General features: G+C 37.6%; 1 protein-coding gene across 3 annotated transcripts; it reads right to left on the minus strand.

Annotated features, from left to right (window-relative positions):
- Positions 1-276: 276 nt before the first annotated feature.
- On the minus strand, positions 277-14,780 carry LOC113947584 (DNA repair protein complementing XP-G cells-like). 3 transcript variants are annotated; one of them, XM_027644276.1, is made up of 16 exons: positions 14,675-14,780; positions 14,409-14,509; positions 13,595-13,770; positions 12,968-13,083; positions 12,780-12,872; positions 11,938-11,998; positions 10,873-11,016; positions 9,809-10,016; positions 8,367-9,530; positions 7,761-7,993; positions 7,266-7,385; positions 6,331-6,544; positions 4,303-4,447; positions 3,240-3,440; positions 2,226-2,310; positions 277-930 (listed from the first exon to the last, which is right to left on the minus strand). In XM_027644276.1, the coding sequence occupies exons 2-16, from the start codon at positions 14,494-14,496 to the stop codon at positions 388-390; spliced, it is 3,591 nt and encodes a 1,196-aa protein (XP_027500077.1). In that variant the 5' UTR covers positions 14,497-14,509; positions 14,675-14,780; the 3' UTR covers positions 277-387. The 3 variants fall into 3 exon arrangements, with proteins under 3 accessions (XP_027500077.1, XP_027500096.1, XP_027500087.1); XM_027644295.1 differs by having other exon boundaries at positions 14,409-14,512; positions 14,675-14,761; XM_027644286.1 differs by lacking the exon at positions 14,675-14,780 and having other exon boundaries at positions 14,409-14,622.
- Positions 14,781-14,964: the final 184 nt, after the last annotated feature.

Here is a 14,964-nt window from a genome sequence, read left to right on the forward strand (position 1 = left end):
TTATTTTCCTTCTTGCAAAACCTAGAAATCACCCAGGTAGTTTTCAAAATTTCATTTAAGTTCTAAGTTAAGGAAGCAACAGATTGCAGGTGATTTTTACAATTAACTCAGAATGTAAATGACTGGACATCACATATTGGCTCAATTTTAAAATCTGAATCCAGAAAACTTACACCAAGTTCAATCTAGGTCTTTATGAGTAAATGTCCTAAAATTAGTTTTTTCATTGCTTAGAATCCCTTCTATTTAAGGTCTGGACAGAAAACGCCTGACAAATACATAACAAATAGAAATAATTTATTATATTTTATCAAAAATTCATTAGAATATTTACAAAGCTTAAATCATAAATGCCACAGAGTCTGCCCTTTTTATTATTTTCCTTCTTTAAGACTTTTTCTTTCTTATTCCTCTCTTGCCCCGTGATTTGTTTTTTCTGCCCTCAAACACAGGTTTGGCAGTCACCATGACTACATTTCCCAGGTCTTCATCCTCATCACTTGAGCTACTGCACCCCTTTTTCTCTTTATGGTCTGCAATCTCTATCGTAGAGGTGTTTTTCCTCCTTTTGCCTAAATCTCTACTTTCTGATTCCTCTGAGGAGTCACTAGAAGTTTCTGAAAGATGCAAATTTCCAATAAAACCACCTCCATATAAACATTCTTTTCTGGAATCTGAGTGTTTTCTTCTCTTTCCCCTCTGGGTTTTTGTTGCCACAGTTAGATTTGCGCAGCCTGTGGTACCTTCCCCTTTTGTTTTCTCACGCTGTTCAAGTTCCATCTCTGTAACAGCAGTGGTCTCCTGAATTTCATCGTCTGCTTCTTTTTCCTTTCTCTTCAGGCAAGTCACAGCTCTGCGCAGTCTCTGACTTTTAATAGCTAGTTTTTCATGCTGCTCTAGTCTGAAGAATGAATCAATTCGAAGCTGAGTCTATCAAAAATAAAACAGAAAAATAGGAATTCAGTTGTTATCTCAGCTATGCTATAAGCCACCCAAAACTAAAGCAGGACAAAGGACTAATGAAATTAATACATGTGCACAGAGATGTGAACAATAAGATGCATTATTAAGTAATACCTATACCTTATTATAAATTATAAAACAAGAACCTTTACAGAAACCAAATAATTAGCAACCTCCAGTGAAATTCATAAACATTGTGCTGATGATTAGACATATGTTGCTATTTTCAACCCTAATACAGAGAACCTCTGTAGTGCTCTTAAGGATGTCCTTACAAACACATCCTTAGCTTCAAGCTGTTAAAACAGCAGAATGTTTACTAAGTAAATGGTGTAAGTGCACTTTACATTTGTGCCTGCAAGTGCAACACAGTCATTTGACTCAAGTTCATTGTACCACATGCTGCTACAGTATAATTCCGAAGAGTAGAACTAGAAGTAGTCATACAGGATGGATCTGTGCTATTCAACCACAGCTAGGCTTATTGTAGAGACTAAGCTAGTCCTTTATATTTTCCCTAAGATTGTCTAAGAGAAACAGACAGTTCCAAAGGATGCTCCAGTCAACCTGAAAGTATATCTATTTAACCATGGGGTTTGGTACCTTTCAATCCTTCGAGTGATACAGAGAACCTAGAACACTGGTTTAGACAACGTATCTACCTTGTATATGATAAAAGGAGAAAACAGCCTGAGATTGGGTGATCAATTTCACAAATGACTTTGACAGTTTTCACATTATGCATCACTATTCCCTTTCAGCTTTTATTCAAGTTGACAGAACATTTATTTGGAAATTAGAATAATATTATTAATGGGCACTTGCTCAACAGTTCAGCCTGCACTCCTCCTCAAAGGAGTGGCATCAAATAGGCAGTATCACTTCACCAAGACCTTAGGGGTATTTTTATAAATACTTTTTAGAGACAGCACACTGTCTTTTAAAGTTGCTTGAGGTACCTGTAGCATCAGTTACATCCAGAAGAAACAGCAGCCTCAATTTGAGATAGGTGCTTCATAGATAATAAAATATGAGACCAACAGTTGAAATTATGTAGAGTCCCTCACAGCACACTCAAATCATACAGAAATGAAGTCTGGAGAAGTACATTTAATGATTTAAATATATATACATAAAGATTATAAAACATGACCAAAGCCCAGTTTTCGAGAAACATATTTTAGTTTAAATCCTTGCTCTTAATTTTAAAATGTTTCTCACAATTTTCCAGTTGCCTTTAAACTATAGGTTTTACACTTTACCTGCTGCACATTCAGCTGTTTCATCACAGGCAAAAGGATTCCATCTACCTTTGTTGTAGTCCAGCCAAAGTGATCCTTACAGAATGTTCAGAAAGTCAAAGAACTTTACAAAATGGCTATGAACTACTATTCTGTAAACACATAAAATCAAAATTCCTCAAGTAAATAATGTCTGTCGGAAAGTTGCTCCAGTTCAAAAGTTTTTCTACTACAAAATTAGAGAAAAGACTCTAAGTTATAACAGTTGGCTTATGTGGACTGTTCCAGTATTACGCTATGCATCACAAATCACAGTTACATCTCCAGTAGTTGCAGAACCTTTTCTCTAATATCAACACTTCCAAAGGCATGTTTCAGTGAAGACAGAACTCATTTTGGCTATACAGTATTGTCATAAGACAAAATACCTATAAATAAACCTTATTTTTACACTTGCACACACTGGAAATTCCATTTACTGTTTAAAACACTATTAGCTCTGCATGCATTGCCATCTACTTTTCAGCAATCCGCTGCAGCTCAGACTGGAACAGATTCAAAAAACAGACATTATTGGAAGAAATGCAGGGAATAACTAGGGATAAAGTGCAGATTGAAACACCATTTCTGATTAGGCTTTGAGACTTATTAATGAAAAATGGCAAACATACACCAGGAGTGCGCAAACAATCCCACTCACTCTAAGTCTAGAAACAGGCACAGGACAGTTACAGAAGCAGGAGGATCAAAACAAATTAGTTAGGCCAGCTACAAGATTCTCTTTCCACACAAAGCAAAGCAGCCCACTCTCTAGGCTAGGAGGGCACAGCAGCCTTGAGTACCACACAAGCATGGCTGCATTCCCTTCCATTCCAGAGCTGGTGTCATTTTAGGAAAGCGCATGCAGATAGGGCAGGGGGCCCCTCACACCCAAGAGACGTTAAGAACTTGCCACTCCATTACTGACTCACTAACACACTTTATGAACTTTGAGTACTTTTACCTAACAAGTCCTACCATACAGTAAAAGGATATTCTCTGATCTGCTCTAAGTCAGGCTTCCCCCAGGTGAACGAACTCCTTGTCTCATCCACCACAGGCTTCAGGTATGCTTCTGCCACTGCTGGATTTGGGAAACCTGAAGAAAGCTGCAGCTCCCGCAGTTTCTTCTTGACCTTGGTATCATGTGGATTAGGTCTCAATTTCTTATTCTTCTGAGCCTCATTCCACCACTCACTGAAAAACAGAGATTATTAATTTGCCTCCATAACATATAATTTGAAATATCAAGAGCCACCATGCTAATTTCAATAGCCTTAGTCTCTCTACTTCAGTTGCTACAAGGTATGAGGTAGAAAATTTCTAAATAAAGGATGGTCAAAGTGATAAATAATCTGAAAGCAGAAAAGACAAAACATACACATTAAATGTAGCCATTGTAAGCCACAGTAGTAAACATCACCTGGATTCCCCATAAATTGCTAGACAGAAGACCCTAACTTCAGCCTCGCTTCCACACACAAGGATCATTTTTGGAGATTTTTTTGGTATGAAAGGGGAAAAAAAAGAAAACAACAAAAAAAACCCAAACCAAATCAACCCCAACAAAACAAAACAAACAAACAAAAAACCCAAACAAAAAACCAAACCTTCTAACCATCCTTGCCTTTGCCAATACAACTGCCTTGGCCCTCTTCAAATCTTGTTCTTCCCCACAGCCTACCTGTCTGTCTCTTTCCAGGTCATCCATCCTCTTTTCTCTATGAACAAGCTATAGCAACTTCTCACAAACTCAGGCAGAATAAACCTCTGCTCCATTATGGATCCAGCTCTGCAATGAACTCTGAGGCAGTCACACAGTTTTACAGCTGTTCTATTTCGCTGTAATTGCTCACTCATTGTAATCGCTGTATCAATGTGTCACCTTATTTACCTATCATTTCAAATAGTGATATAATGGAGACACATGTTTTACAGCTTCGTCTCCTTAATGATGGTCAAAGGTGGTCATATGTCTTGGTGCATGCTTAAGTAGCAGAAAAGTATATTCATTTTCATAATATGGAGAGACAAAAGAGCAAAACAGAAGGAAGCATACGCAAATTTTAAGAGCGGTTCTAAGCCATGCCCAGGAAATTCATTTAAAATCTCCATCGCTGTTACGAAGCCAACATTTGGGATGCCCTCAGTGTAGTCACTTCCAAGCAAGTATGCCAAATTAATCAGCTTGTTTCTATCCAACCCTGTAAAAGAAAGTGTATAAACCAAATAAAACCAGTGGATTTAGCATTTATTCTCTTACAAATTAAAAAATATTATCTGAAAGGCAAAAATCAAAAGGAAAGCAAAGTTATTTACTCTGTAAAATTATATTTAGTTCAACATCAGAATTTGCTCAATTATATTCTAGAGCACTACAAATATGCTCCTTCTAGGTCAAGCACCAACAGTTGTGCTAACTGGGCAAATACATCTTGCCAAAATTAAACTGTTACAAGGGACATCAGGAGGAATTTTTTAACAGAAAGGGTTGTTAAACATTGGAATAGGCTGCCTGAGGAGGTGCTGGATTCACCACCCCTGGAGGTGTTCAAGAAACAGCTGGACATGGCACTCAGTGCCACAGTCTAGTTGGTAAGGTGGTGATCAGACAAAGGCTGGACTCGATGACCTCAGAGGTCTTTTCCAACCTGAATGATTGTCTAATGTCAAAACCTTTGGGAAATTCAGGGTTGCTAAGAGATTTTTTTTTTTACATTTATTTTATCCAATTACTGTCCTGTTCCCATCTAATGCGGACTCAAATTTAACAATGCTTTAATAAAAAAATGTTTAAATAAAAACATTCTGTTTGAATTCTAGCCCATAATATCAATGCCTCTGCTTCTTAAGTGTTCCCCAACTGGGAGCCTTTTGTTCTATGCTGGTGCAGTTACTAAGTAGGTCAGAAGAGCCTGTGGAACAGCCAGAAAGAAGGAAAAACTCAGTCGACCACTTCTACTTGATATAAGGTTTGAGGCAACCAGACTGATTTTTAGCGACCAGCTTCAATAATTTAGATTTAAATAAAAAATAACTTTAAAAAAATTCAATGCAGAAAAGGAGGGATGTGATTCTAAACACACAAAGCAAGATCATCATCATGCTAGTCAGGATATCTATCAAGAACGGAGCTAAGAAAGAAGAATTGTGCAATGCATGGGAAAGAAGTAGCAGTACAAGGCTGCAGAGGAATGTGACATGAAGACCGATGGTGACTATTTTTCCCCAATAAATAAATAAAAGCTCTGGCTTATTACATTAATAACAGTTAAAAAATCACACACACATGCTTTTACAGCAATTCTTTCCAAGTAAGCTACATGAGCATACTTCAGTAGGGGAAAAAATATTCCATTCAATTTGCTGGAAGAAGAAACCAAAGATATATTTTTCACCAAATAAAAATTGTATGAAATGTTACATGCTGAAGACATTAAAATATTACTTCAAAGTCTACAGCCTCTAAAATTTCAAAGTGTCAAAACTGATTTTAAGAATTTTGCTAGAAAAAGACATAATAACAAATTAACCTTGGCTCATATTTTCCCTAATACGCTACGTGACACTGAAGTTTAGTAGTTCAACAAAATTAGCAAGAATTTGATTAGACTGGTTGAAGAGCAATCTGAAAGAAGAAAAAAATCTGTCACTGTTAACTAAATGAAAAATGTTTTACATAGCATACACATATTTCTGATCCTCTTTTAACACATTATGTGTCAGTATGCCCAAAACTAACTTCCATTTCCAGAAGACTATAAGTTTGATGACATCAGAATATAATTTTCCTACCACATCAAGAAAGTCATGCTAACATTTACCCAGGAACTGATATCATAGTTCATATCTCCAGCCTTGATGATCATCACATTAACTCAGTATATGAAATGCAGGAGTTTGTATATTCGGGGTGGTCAGTTGGCAGTAAAAACAGCAACCTAACTGAATGGCTTTAGAGACTACCCAAAGAACAGGCACTGTAATAATAGACACAAAATTCTGTAGAAAACACAATTTCAAAGAGACAGATGGCAGCGCTGTCTTATTAAAGACTGTGTTTAACAAACCAATACCTGAGGCTTACCTAGCTCGTTTTGCAAATCAATATACTGATAATATTCTACATATTTGTTCTGGCTGAAGAAATTTTTATAAACATGTCGTGCGCCAAATAACCAAACATCACTGTCATCGGTGATTGTCCCAGAGGTCTGATCAGTAAGGTCCAATATGGCACACTGTGCCTCTGCTTCCATTGGAGCTTCAATATATGGAATGCCAAACAGACGCAGAAGCTCCTGCGGGATGGAGGGAAAGCAACAATTCATCTAAAGAATTAACTTCTATTATACTTCTGCTTGACTTGGAACTGCTAGATTCACACTTGGGATGTATTTCACATTTGGCAACAAATCTTAATTTCCCCTAAAAAGTGCCAAGCACAGTTAAGTCAAGAGGGAAATCACACTTATCTCAGGCAGATAGTTCCACATAAGTCAAGCACTACTTAAGCACCCTATTAGCACAGAGTTTGAGAACCTGCTATCTTAATCACACAAGCATACTTAACTACTGTGTTTTCCACAGCAAGGAGAAAATTCCATGCATTACAGTTATGTGGTATCCATGAAAGAAAGATGCAGGTTAAACGAAAAAAAAATAAATCATATTTTAAAAAAATTGGTCATCACTTTAGCTAAGAAAATAGTTGAAAGCATATGAGAAACATTCATATCAAGCAGGAAACAGTGGGCAGCTTAATCATTCTTTGGATAGTGTTTTGATATACATGTATTTTGATGCATTTTTGTTTTTATGGAATACATTATTTAACTTCAGCTAAATATCTAACACGCACTAGGTTTACAGACTTGTGCTATTTACACAATTCTGGGTTATGTTCCCCACTCAGCTAGACGAAAAAAGGAGACCTATAATTAACAAAAATTACTAACAGTTTTTGAGTAAATTACTGGGGTGGAGGAGTGAAACAAATCAAAATGACTCAGGAAATACTACCTGGCTTTCCAAGAACATCTGTCCTGTTACAGAAGCAGCAACACGCTCCTGCTGCTGTTTTTGAGACTGAAGTATATTCTGCTCAGTAGAAAGGTCCCTTTCTAATTCTTCTAGTTCTTCCTGAAAATATAAACCAAGATTTCCATTATTTCAACAATTCAGGTATACTTAGTTAAGTACAGCACTAAGTCTCCGGCTATAATTATTCTAGTAGTATATGATCCATTAATTCACACTCAGAAGTTGTTACAGCTTCTCTAATGCAGTACCAGGGATAGGTTGTCATCAGCATGCTACGCCCTTAAAGTTTCCTTCTGATTTCAGGGAGATTATGATTAACTATCTTTAAACAAAAATCAGTTCCTGTACAATTAGATACATATATGAGAAAGCAATGAAACAATACAAAGTTGTCCAATAGTTTTCCTTAACAACTACTTGGAGACAAAGCACTCCATTAATAGCTCAAAAAAAGTAACAAGGAGAACAAGTTACCACACTGATGTCTTGCCACTCATCCACTGCATCATTATTATCAGCTTCTCTTTCAACATTCTGAGCATTTCCCAACTGCACTTCATCAGACTCCTTCAGCAGCTCCTGTGTGACATCATCAGGTCTGCCTGCCTCTAGTTCTGAAAGTACTGTTTCATCACCCAGTTTTTCATCATATTTAGTAGGAAACTCAGCCTCATTACTGATTTCAGTATCCACTTCAATAAAGCTTGCTATTAAGAGAAAACAGACACTTGAACATATTTTTTGCTTGGGCAGCATTTTAATTTTTTTTCCTACATGCAGACTTAGATATAAGGATTGTGAAATTACACAAACCAAGTGGCTGACCATTAATACACCAGTTAAATTCAGTGTACACAACAATATGCTTTTCTGACTTTTTATATTTTATACTCAGGTTTCAATGATAAAATGTGACACCAAGGGGAAAAACATAGCTCAGATTTTCTTCCCACCTTCTGTATGTGTAGGGATAGGTGTATTTAAAGCATTTCGCACTGAGAGAAAAAGTTAACTTCAAATGACTACAAATATGCTAAGTTCCTATTTTTTTATCTTTTTACACAATTAAAAAGCACATACCATCGGAATCGCTGTCTTCAGACTGTGAAATCCCTTCTCTTTCCTCCTCAGGACCTCTTGCTTCTGGAAAAACTCTAATATGCTTCTGTACCTCAGATACATTCTCTTCTGTTTGCAAAATTACTTCCTCTATATTTTCAGAAATTTTCAAGTTTTTCTGATTTTTAGAAAGGTCTGTTGTTGCAGCATGAATCAAAGCCCCTATACTAGTTTGTACAGAGGAACAACTTGGCTGCTGCACACACAAATTCATATCCTTATCTTCCAAAGACTTTAAGTCCATTTTGGAATCATTTTCTTCTTTTTCTAAGTCTTCTTTGCCTTTCCTAGTATTTTCAATACAAGAATAATTTTCAGCTCTGGATATACTGATATCTTTGGGTGAAATATAATTTTTGGAACCATTTTCTTCTTTGTCTAAATCTTCTGTGTCTTTTCTAGTATTGTCAATAAATGAATAATTTTCCACTCTGGATATATTGGTATCCTTGGGTGCAATACAATTTTTTGAACCATTTTCTTTTTTGCTTACATCTTCTTTGCCTTTTTTAGTATTGTCAGTAGAAGAGTAATTTTCATCTGTAGATATACCAGTGTCTTTGGGTGTAATACGATTTTCTTCCAACTTCTGACTCTTCTGTTCAAATTCAGCACCATGCATAGTCACTTGGATTGACGAACAAATTGTAGCTGTAAGTATGTTTTTTCCCTCCTTAACTTCAGGAATCTGCTCTTCCTCATCTGAGCTACTAAGCAGAAAATCTTTCACTTCTGATCTTCCTGGTAGAACTCCATCAGTTTTAATAGTAACAACTTCCTCCCTTTTATCCTCATCACTCAGAGCTTGTTGAATTGCCCGTAGTGTTCTTGGAGACACACTGCCTTCCTCTGTTACGAATTGGTCTACATTCAATTGTCCTGTATCCAGTTCTTCTTCTGAGCTGCTTTCTACCATAGCAGCCTGGATAGCAAGCAAAGTCCGAGGAGAGGGTGGTGCTGTCACCACATTATTATCTTTCTCTGTCTGCGTCTTGTCAGATGCAACTAGCTTTGCTTTAGCAGGAGATTCGTTGATTTTATTCAATTTAGTCAATTCAAGCATTTTTGATGAGGGTCCTGCAGTAGTTTCCAAGTCTCTATTTATAGCTTCTTTTGCTTGAATACCTGAAAGAAAGTTTTTGTTGATTTTTCTGTTTTAGTAAAAAAACTGCTTTAAAATAACATTCCATTTTACATAATGAACAACATTATATAAAGATTAATAAAGCACTTTTCTACAGGTTTACAGATCACAGTTAATTATATACAATAGTAATGCACATTTCATACAAAGTATTGGCTACATGCGCCCGTAAACAATATTCAGGGTTTTTTTTAAAAACTGCCAGCTGCAGAGTGTACACTCCAAACAAGAGGTTTTACAAAATTAAGACCTGACATACCCTTTATCAGAATATAGTGAGAAGTCTCTTCAGAGACCACCCTCCTTGATTCCACTTCTTTCACAAAACCACCTTCATTTTCATATTGTGTTTGGATTTCACCCGAGTGCTGTTGATTCATTTCTTTTTGCACATTCTCTATGCACCGATTGAGGTTGCTTTTTTTAAGCAAGCCCCTAAGCTGGTACTGGGAAAACTCATTGGAGTCCTCAAAACAAAACAAAACAAAATGAAACAAAACAAAACAAACAAGTCAATTGAAATAAAATGCCCCTTTTAAGCAAGTTCATTTCCCACACTCTGGAGAGTGTGGAAACTCTTTTAAGAGTTCCTTTAAACACATAACATTTGTGTTTTACTGATTGCTGCACTCCCAAACGACAGCAATACTATCCTGGTAACATGCAACAATTCTAAAAGGTACCAGTAGTTCTGACTGCTCGTTAAACATGAAATCTCAATTATGTGACCAACAAAACTTAGTTGGCTTGCAGAGGTCATTTCCATCTTATAAAAGAAAGCAATTAAAACAGAATCCACTCGTGGACCATTTTAAAATTATGATTCTTAGCTATCATTTGATCTGACATACACTGTACTTTCAAATCTAACTCCAGAAGCGGCACTGTAGGACTCTCCATTTGTCTCTGAGTAGTTTCAGCAACACATCTGCCTAAGTTACAAAAGCCTTTTCCCAGCTGCCAGCTCCCCTAACAACCTCAGGGTTTGGAATCCTAGCTGTGTTCATTCTGCCTGGTTTATCCACACCACTAGCTTGTTTTTGCAATTGAAATCTTGGGCATAATGCTGATGAGGCATGAGACAGAGCATGCTTTTTCTCGTTCTTGCCAAACTGAATTAGCTCTGTTAATTTTAGTGGAAATCAAGAGATAAGGCTGTTAAGAGTTATTATCTCATTGGATTTTTTTCCCCCTCAATATAACATCTCTTATTAAGTAGTCCAGGGAGTAAAGCTTTCCAGATGTGATACACTTACATAGTCCTCATCTGCATTAATGGCAATAGCTCCATTCTGTTGGTTTGAAAACTATTTTATATATTACCTCTGGCATTGCTTCAAATAATGTTCTTCTTCGCTTTGTAAGTTCTTTAATATCAGTCAAGATCTCATGTTTTACTTCTGGAGGCAGTTTGTTGAAATCTTCTGATTCAATATCTACAGAATAAGGATTTTCACATAACTGTTCCTATAAAAATGGAAAATAACATAAAATATAAATTTTACATTACAGCACAGCAAAAATAGTAAAATATTTAGAGCATCATTCCAAACAACAAGACCAAAAAAAAAACACTTAAGAATTCTGTTGCTACTTCCTACATGGTAAAGAAAACAAGGAAAAAAAAAGGTAGCTGCTACATAACAAAACAATTTAAAGTACATAACTATTGATGTACATTATACAGAGAAACTTGGTTTTATTCTTTTTACAAAAAGATATTTAGTATAAATCACAGAAGTAGGTTCTATAGCCTCAGCTAGTCTGATTTTATCTTTCTAAAGAGGTTCTCCTTCTGAATGAGAACTACTTCAAAGATAAACAGTATTTTCAGGAGTTTTTCTTTTTTTTTTTCTATTGATGAAAGCAGAGATAATTTTATTACTCATTATGTCTTCTCCTTAGGTTATATATTTCTCTTCTCCTCTTCCTATGAGCACAACAGAAGCAAATACAGAATTTATCTGTGAAAACTCAAGGAATGAAATGCTTCAGCATCAGTTCATACGTGGAGAAGCACAGGAATTTTGTTAAATGCTGTCTTTTATATGCATACACATGTGCATAAATGCATACATGTCACGTACATCATCAGAAAAACCAATTTTTTCTCAATATGTTCAGAGAAAGTAGTAAAAAGAAAAAAAAAAGGATACCATAAAAAATTTCTCTTCCGTTGTATCCTAGTGGAGAAATAACATTTATATTTCCTCATTACCAGGAAGTCTTACAGTACCAAAAATTAACTTGTTTGCTTGAGAAGTAATGCTATAGTAAGACCTATATCTCCAAACAATTGGGTTTTTGTAAGCTTTTTGTTTATCTTTTAAGCATAGCACATGAATGAGAAGACTGTTCACAGTAACAGGGCAATTAGGTTGCACTTACTTGCAACATCTTTTTTTGGCTCACTCTCATTTGCCATTCTTTTTCTTCCTCCTCCTCCGAGCTAAAAATCACAAAGAGAAAACAAAAGGTGTAGATATTTACCCAGGAAAATAAAATTCCTATTTAAAGCAAAAGGACATTAGTCATCTCTTTGGTAGTAAGTACAAAAATACACACACACACATATATATATATACATATACATACAAACACACATTATAAATACATACACAGGTCAAAAAGATCTGAACAGAAAACAAGAAGGCAGACTTATGTCAGCTAAAACTAGATTGAGACAACTGATGCTGCTTTAATCCTTACCTGATGGTCAGTGTTTAAAGTACATGAAAGGACAGATATATAGAGAGCAATCTAATGCACAGCTTCATGTTCTCAGTTTGTGTTATCTGTCATATTTGACAGCACAAACAAAGCCTGCTTCTGCTGAACAGGGGGACACAATGCTGTCAATGCTCTGAACAGGGGGACACAAAACAGAGTCATACAGGCAGCAGTCATCCACGCTTGAACAATCAGTCCCATTTAGTTGTACAGATATGGTCACAGAGACTGAGGTAGACCTTTCATCCTTAAACATGAATCCAGTGTAGAAATTTAATCCGTGGGCTGAAAGCTTCTTCTGTTACTTACTCATAAGTAACTAGAAGGGTTCTGTGTACAGTTATAAACAAACCCTCCAAAAAGAAACTGAAATAAAATACAAATTAAAAATATACTTCATATATTACAGAATCTCATAGATCAAAGGCCTTTCAGCAGCATCAAAAAATGTGTTTAATGCTTTTATCCGAGTTTAAGCTATTTTTCTTAATTTTACCTACCTATTCTTCTCTTCATCTTCTAAAGCAGGCAATACATACATATCATCAATTTCTTCTCTTCGAACTTGTGTAATACTGGGCAAAACTTCATTGCTTAGGGAAAAGGAAAAAAAACCCACAGTGATTAAGAGCTATATAAAGAATTATCTGACACTTACAAATGAGGGAAAAATGATTTTTATTCTTGCCTTTTTCCCGCAAGAGCAGTTTTGATAACATGTCTCTTCAAAAGCGTTTTCAAGAGTTTCTCTGTAGTTTCCCTGGAATCACTGATGGCAACTTCCTTTCTTTGTCTTCGCTTAGCCTGTGAAAATAAGATTAACACCAACAAGATTTTGCCAGATGCTGAAGATGCACATCCAATGAATCACTGTTAGAATTCAGTGTGCTGAGCCTACGAGCTACTCCTAAGTCATCCTACACTACTGGGATCATAGCCTTCAAATACTCTAAATCTACGTCTGTTTCCTCCGTGGGACTTGGGAACAGCTTTCAGCTTCTGGGTACAAATGCTGCAAGAGTTCATTCAGGTCCATTCTGGAGCATGATCCAAGCTTATGCCATCCTCTACTTCTCCACAACCTGGTTTCTAAGGAAATCAAACCTGCCTCGATCAAAAGAGAGCTGCCACATGCTCCAAGAGCTAACCCAGGCTGGGACTGCAGAGGACACCTGCACAGCAGTGGCTTCAAGCCCTCCATCCTCACAGATCAGAAGCATAGGTAGAACACTAGGAAGGAAACTGAACATGGCTACTTAGTTTCAGCGGACGCACACCCTATTTTGCATTGCAATGACTCAGCAAAGGCACTTACCAAGGTTTGTCTCTTCAGAAGAGGTGCCTCTCCATCAAAAACAAAGACAGGTCGAATTCGGAAAAACAGTAACTTGCAGAGCCGATGGAACAGAGTGAGGAGGTGAGCATTCCGTACGGAAACACCACCACGATCTCTGGCTCCCTTTATTGCTTGGTTCAACCAAATACTGATATCTTAAAGAACTGCTGAGAGGAAAAACTGTGCTCTCTTACACATATACTACATTAAGTTTCTATAAAGTGCACATATTTGACTGAGTGGCTTTTGCCCACTGCTTCAGGCTTGGCTTATGGAAACCAAAATTATCCAGATAGCTGTGAACTTTGGAGAAGAATAAATTCTTGCCCTTATTGCCCTGCACAAAAAGTAGAGTGGAAGGAACTGTGGAGCAAGTACCTCCCCAATTATTTTTACACATAAATGAAGGCTAATTTCCCTCCACATCTTTCCAGCATTTAACCAAGCATACAGGATAGGAAAGCTGATTTTTAAGTATTTAATTTTTTTCATCTTACAGTCCTACAGAGAGCAGCACGTTTATTTATAAAGCACAAAATCCTGGAGTCCAACACTTTTGTAAGGATCCTATTCAGAGAAGCCTATTTTTCAAACGATAAAAACAGAAAGAGCTTACTATTCCACATATTATAAAGCATAAAATCCACCTACCAAAATGTTGTCAATTTAAAATTAATAACAACAATAATCATCATAATCACAACAAGAAAAGATGATCACTTATAAGTAAGAGAAATAGTTAAGATAACCTCCCTCACAGTTTTGGCTCCCCGGCTTTACTTTTAAAGGATACCCACAGCAAGAATTTTCCCTTCTAGCGTTTCTGGGCTTATGGTTCTCCCGGTGCATTCAAGCAGCTTCCAAAGTCCTTGAACTCCCATGGTCCTTTCTTACCTGCTTTGAGAGAAAATCTGTGAGGCAAAAGGAAGGGATAACCCAAAGATGATACGGCCCACGTCTGCTTCATTAATGTGAACAGAAACAAGGAGCCAGCCGCTCGGCCCAGAACCAGCAGGGGCAGGTGGGGGTCGTGGTGCTGGACCTGGGGCGGGAGCTCACCTGCGGCGGGGCGGGGAGCGGAGCCTGGCGGGGGACCCGGAAGGGCCGGACAGGCCCAGCGGCCTCTCCAGCCAGCGAGCGCAGACACCGCCCCGGTGCCGCCCCGGTACCGCCCCGGTGCCGCCCCGGCGCTGCCCCGCGGCCCGCCGGGAAGCGCCGTGCGCGGGGCGGAGCTGGCCCCCTTTCCCTGTCTGCGAAGAGCCGCTCACCCCCGCCTTTCACAGCAGGGCCGGGCGGCTCCCTCCGGCCTTTCTCCGCCCGCGGGGAGCGCCAGCGTTCCTGAGAAGGGG

This window comes from Corapipo altera, unplaced genomic scaffold, assembly GCF_003945725.1.
Source record: "Corapipo altera isolate COAL_440 unplaced genomic scaffold, ASM394572v1 0, whole genome shotgun sequence".
NCBI classification, from domain to species: domain Eukaryota; kingdom Metazoa; phylum Chordata; class Aves; order Passeriformes; family Pipridae; genus Corapipo; species Corapipo altera.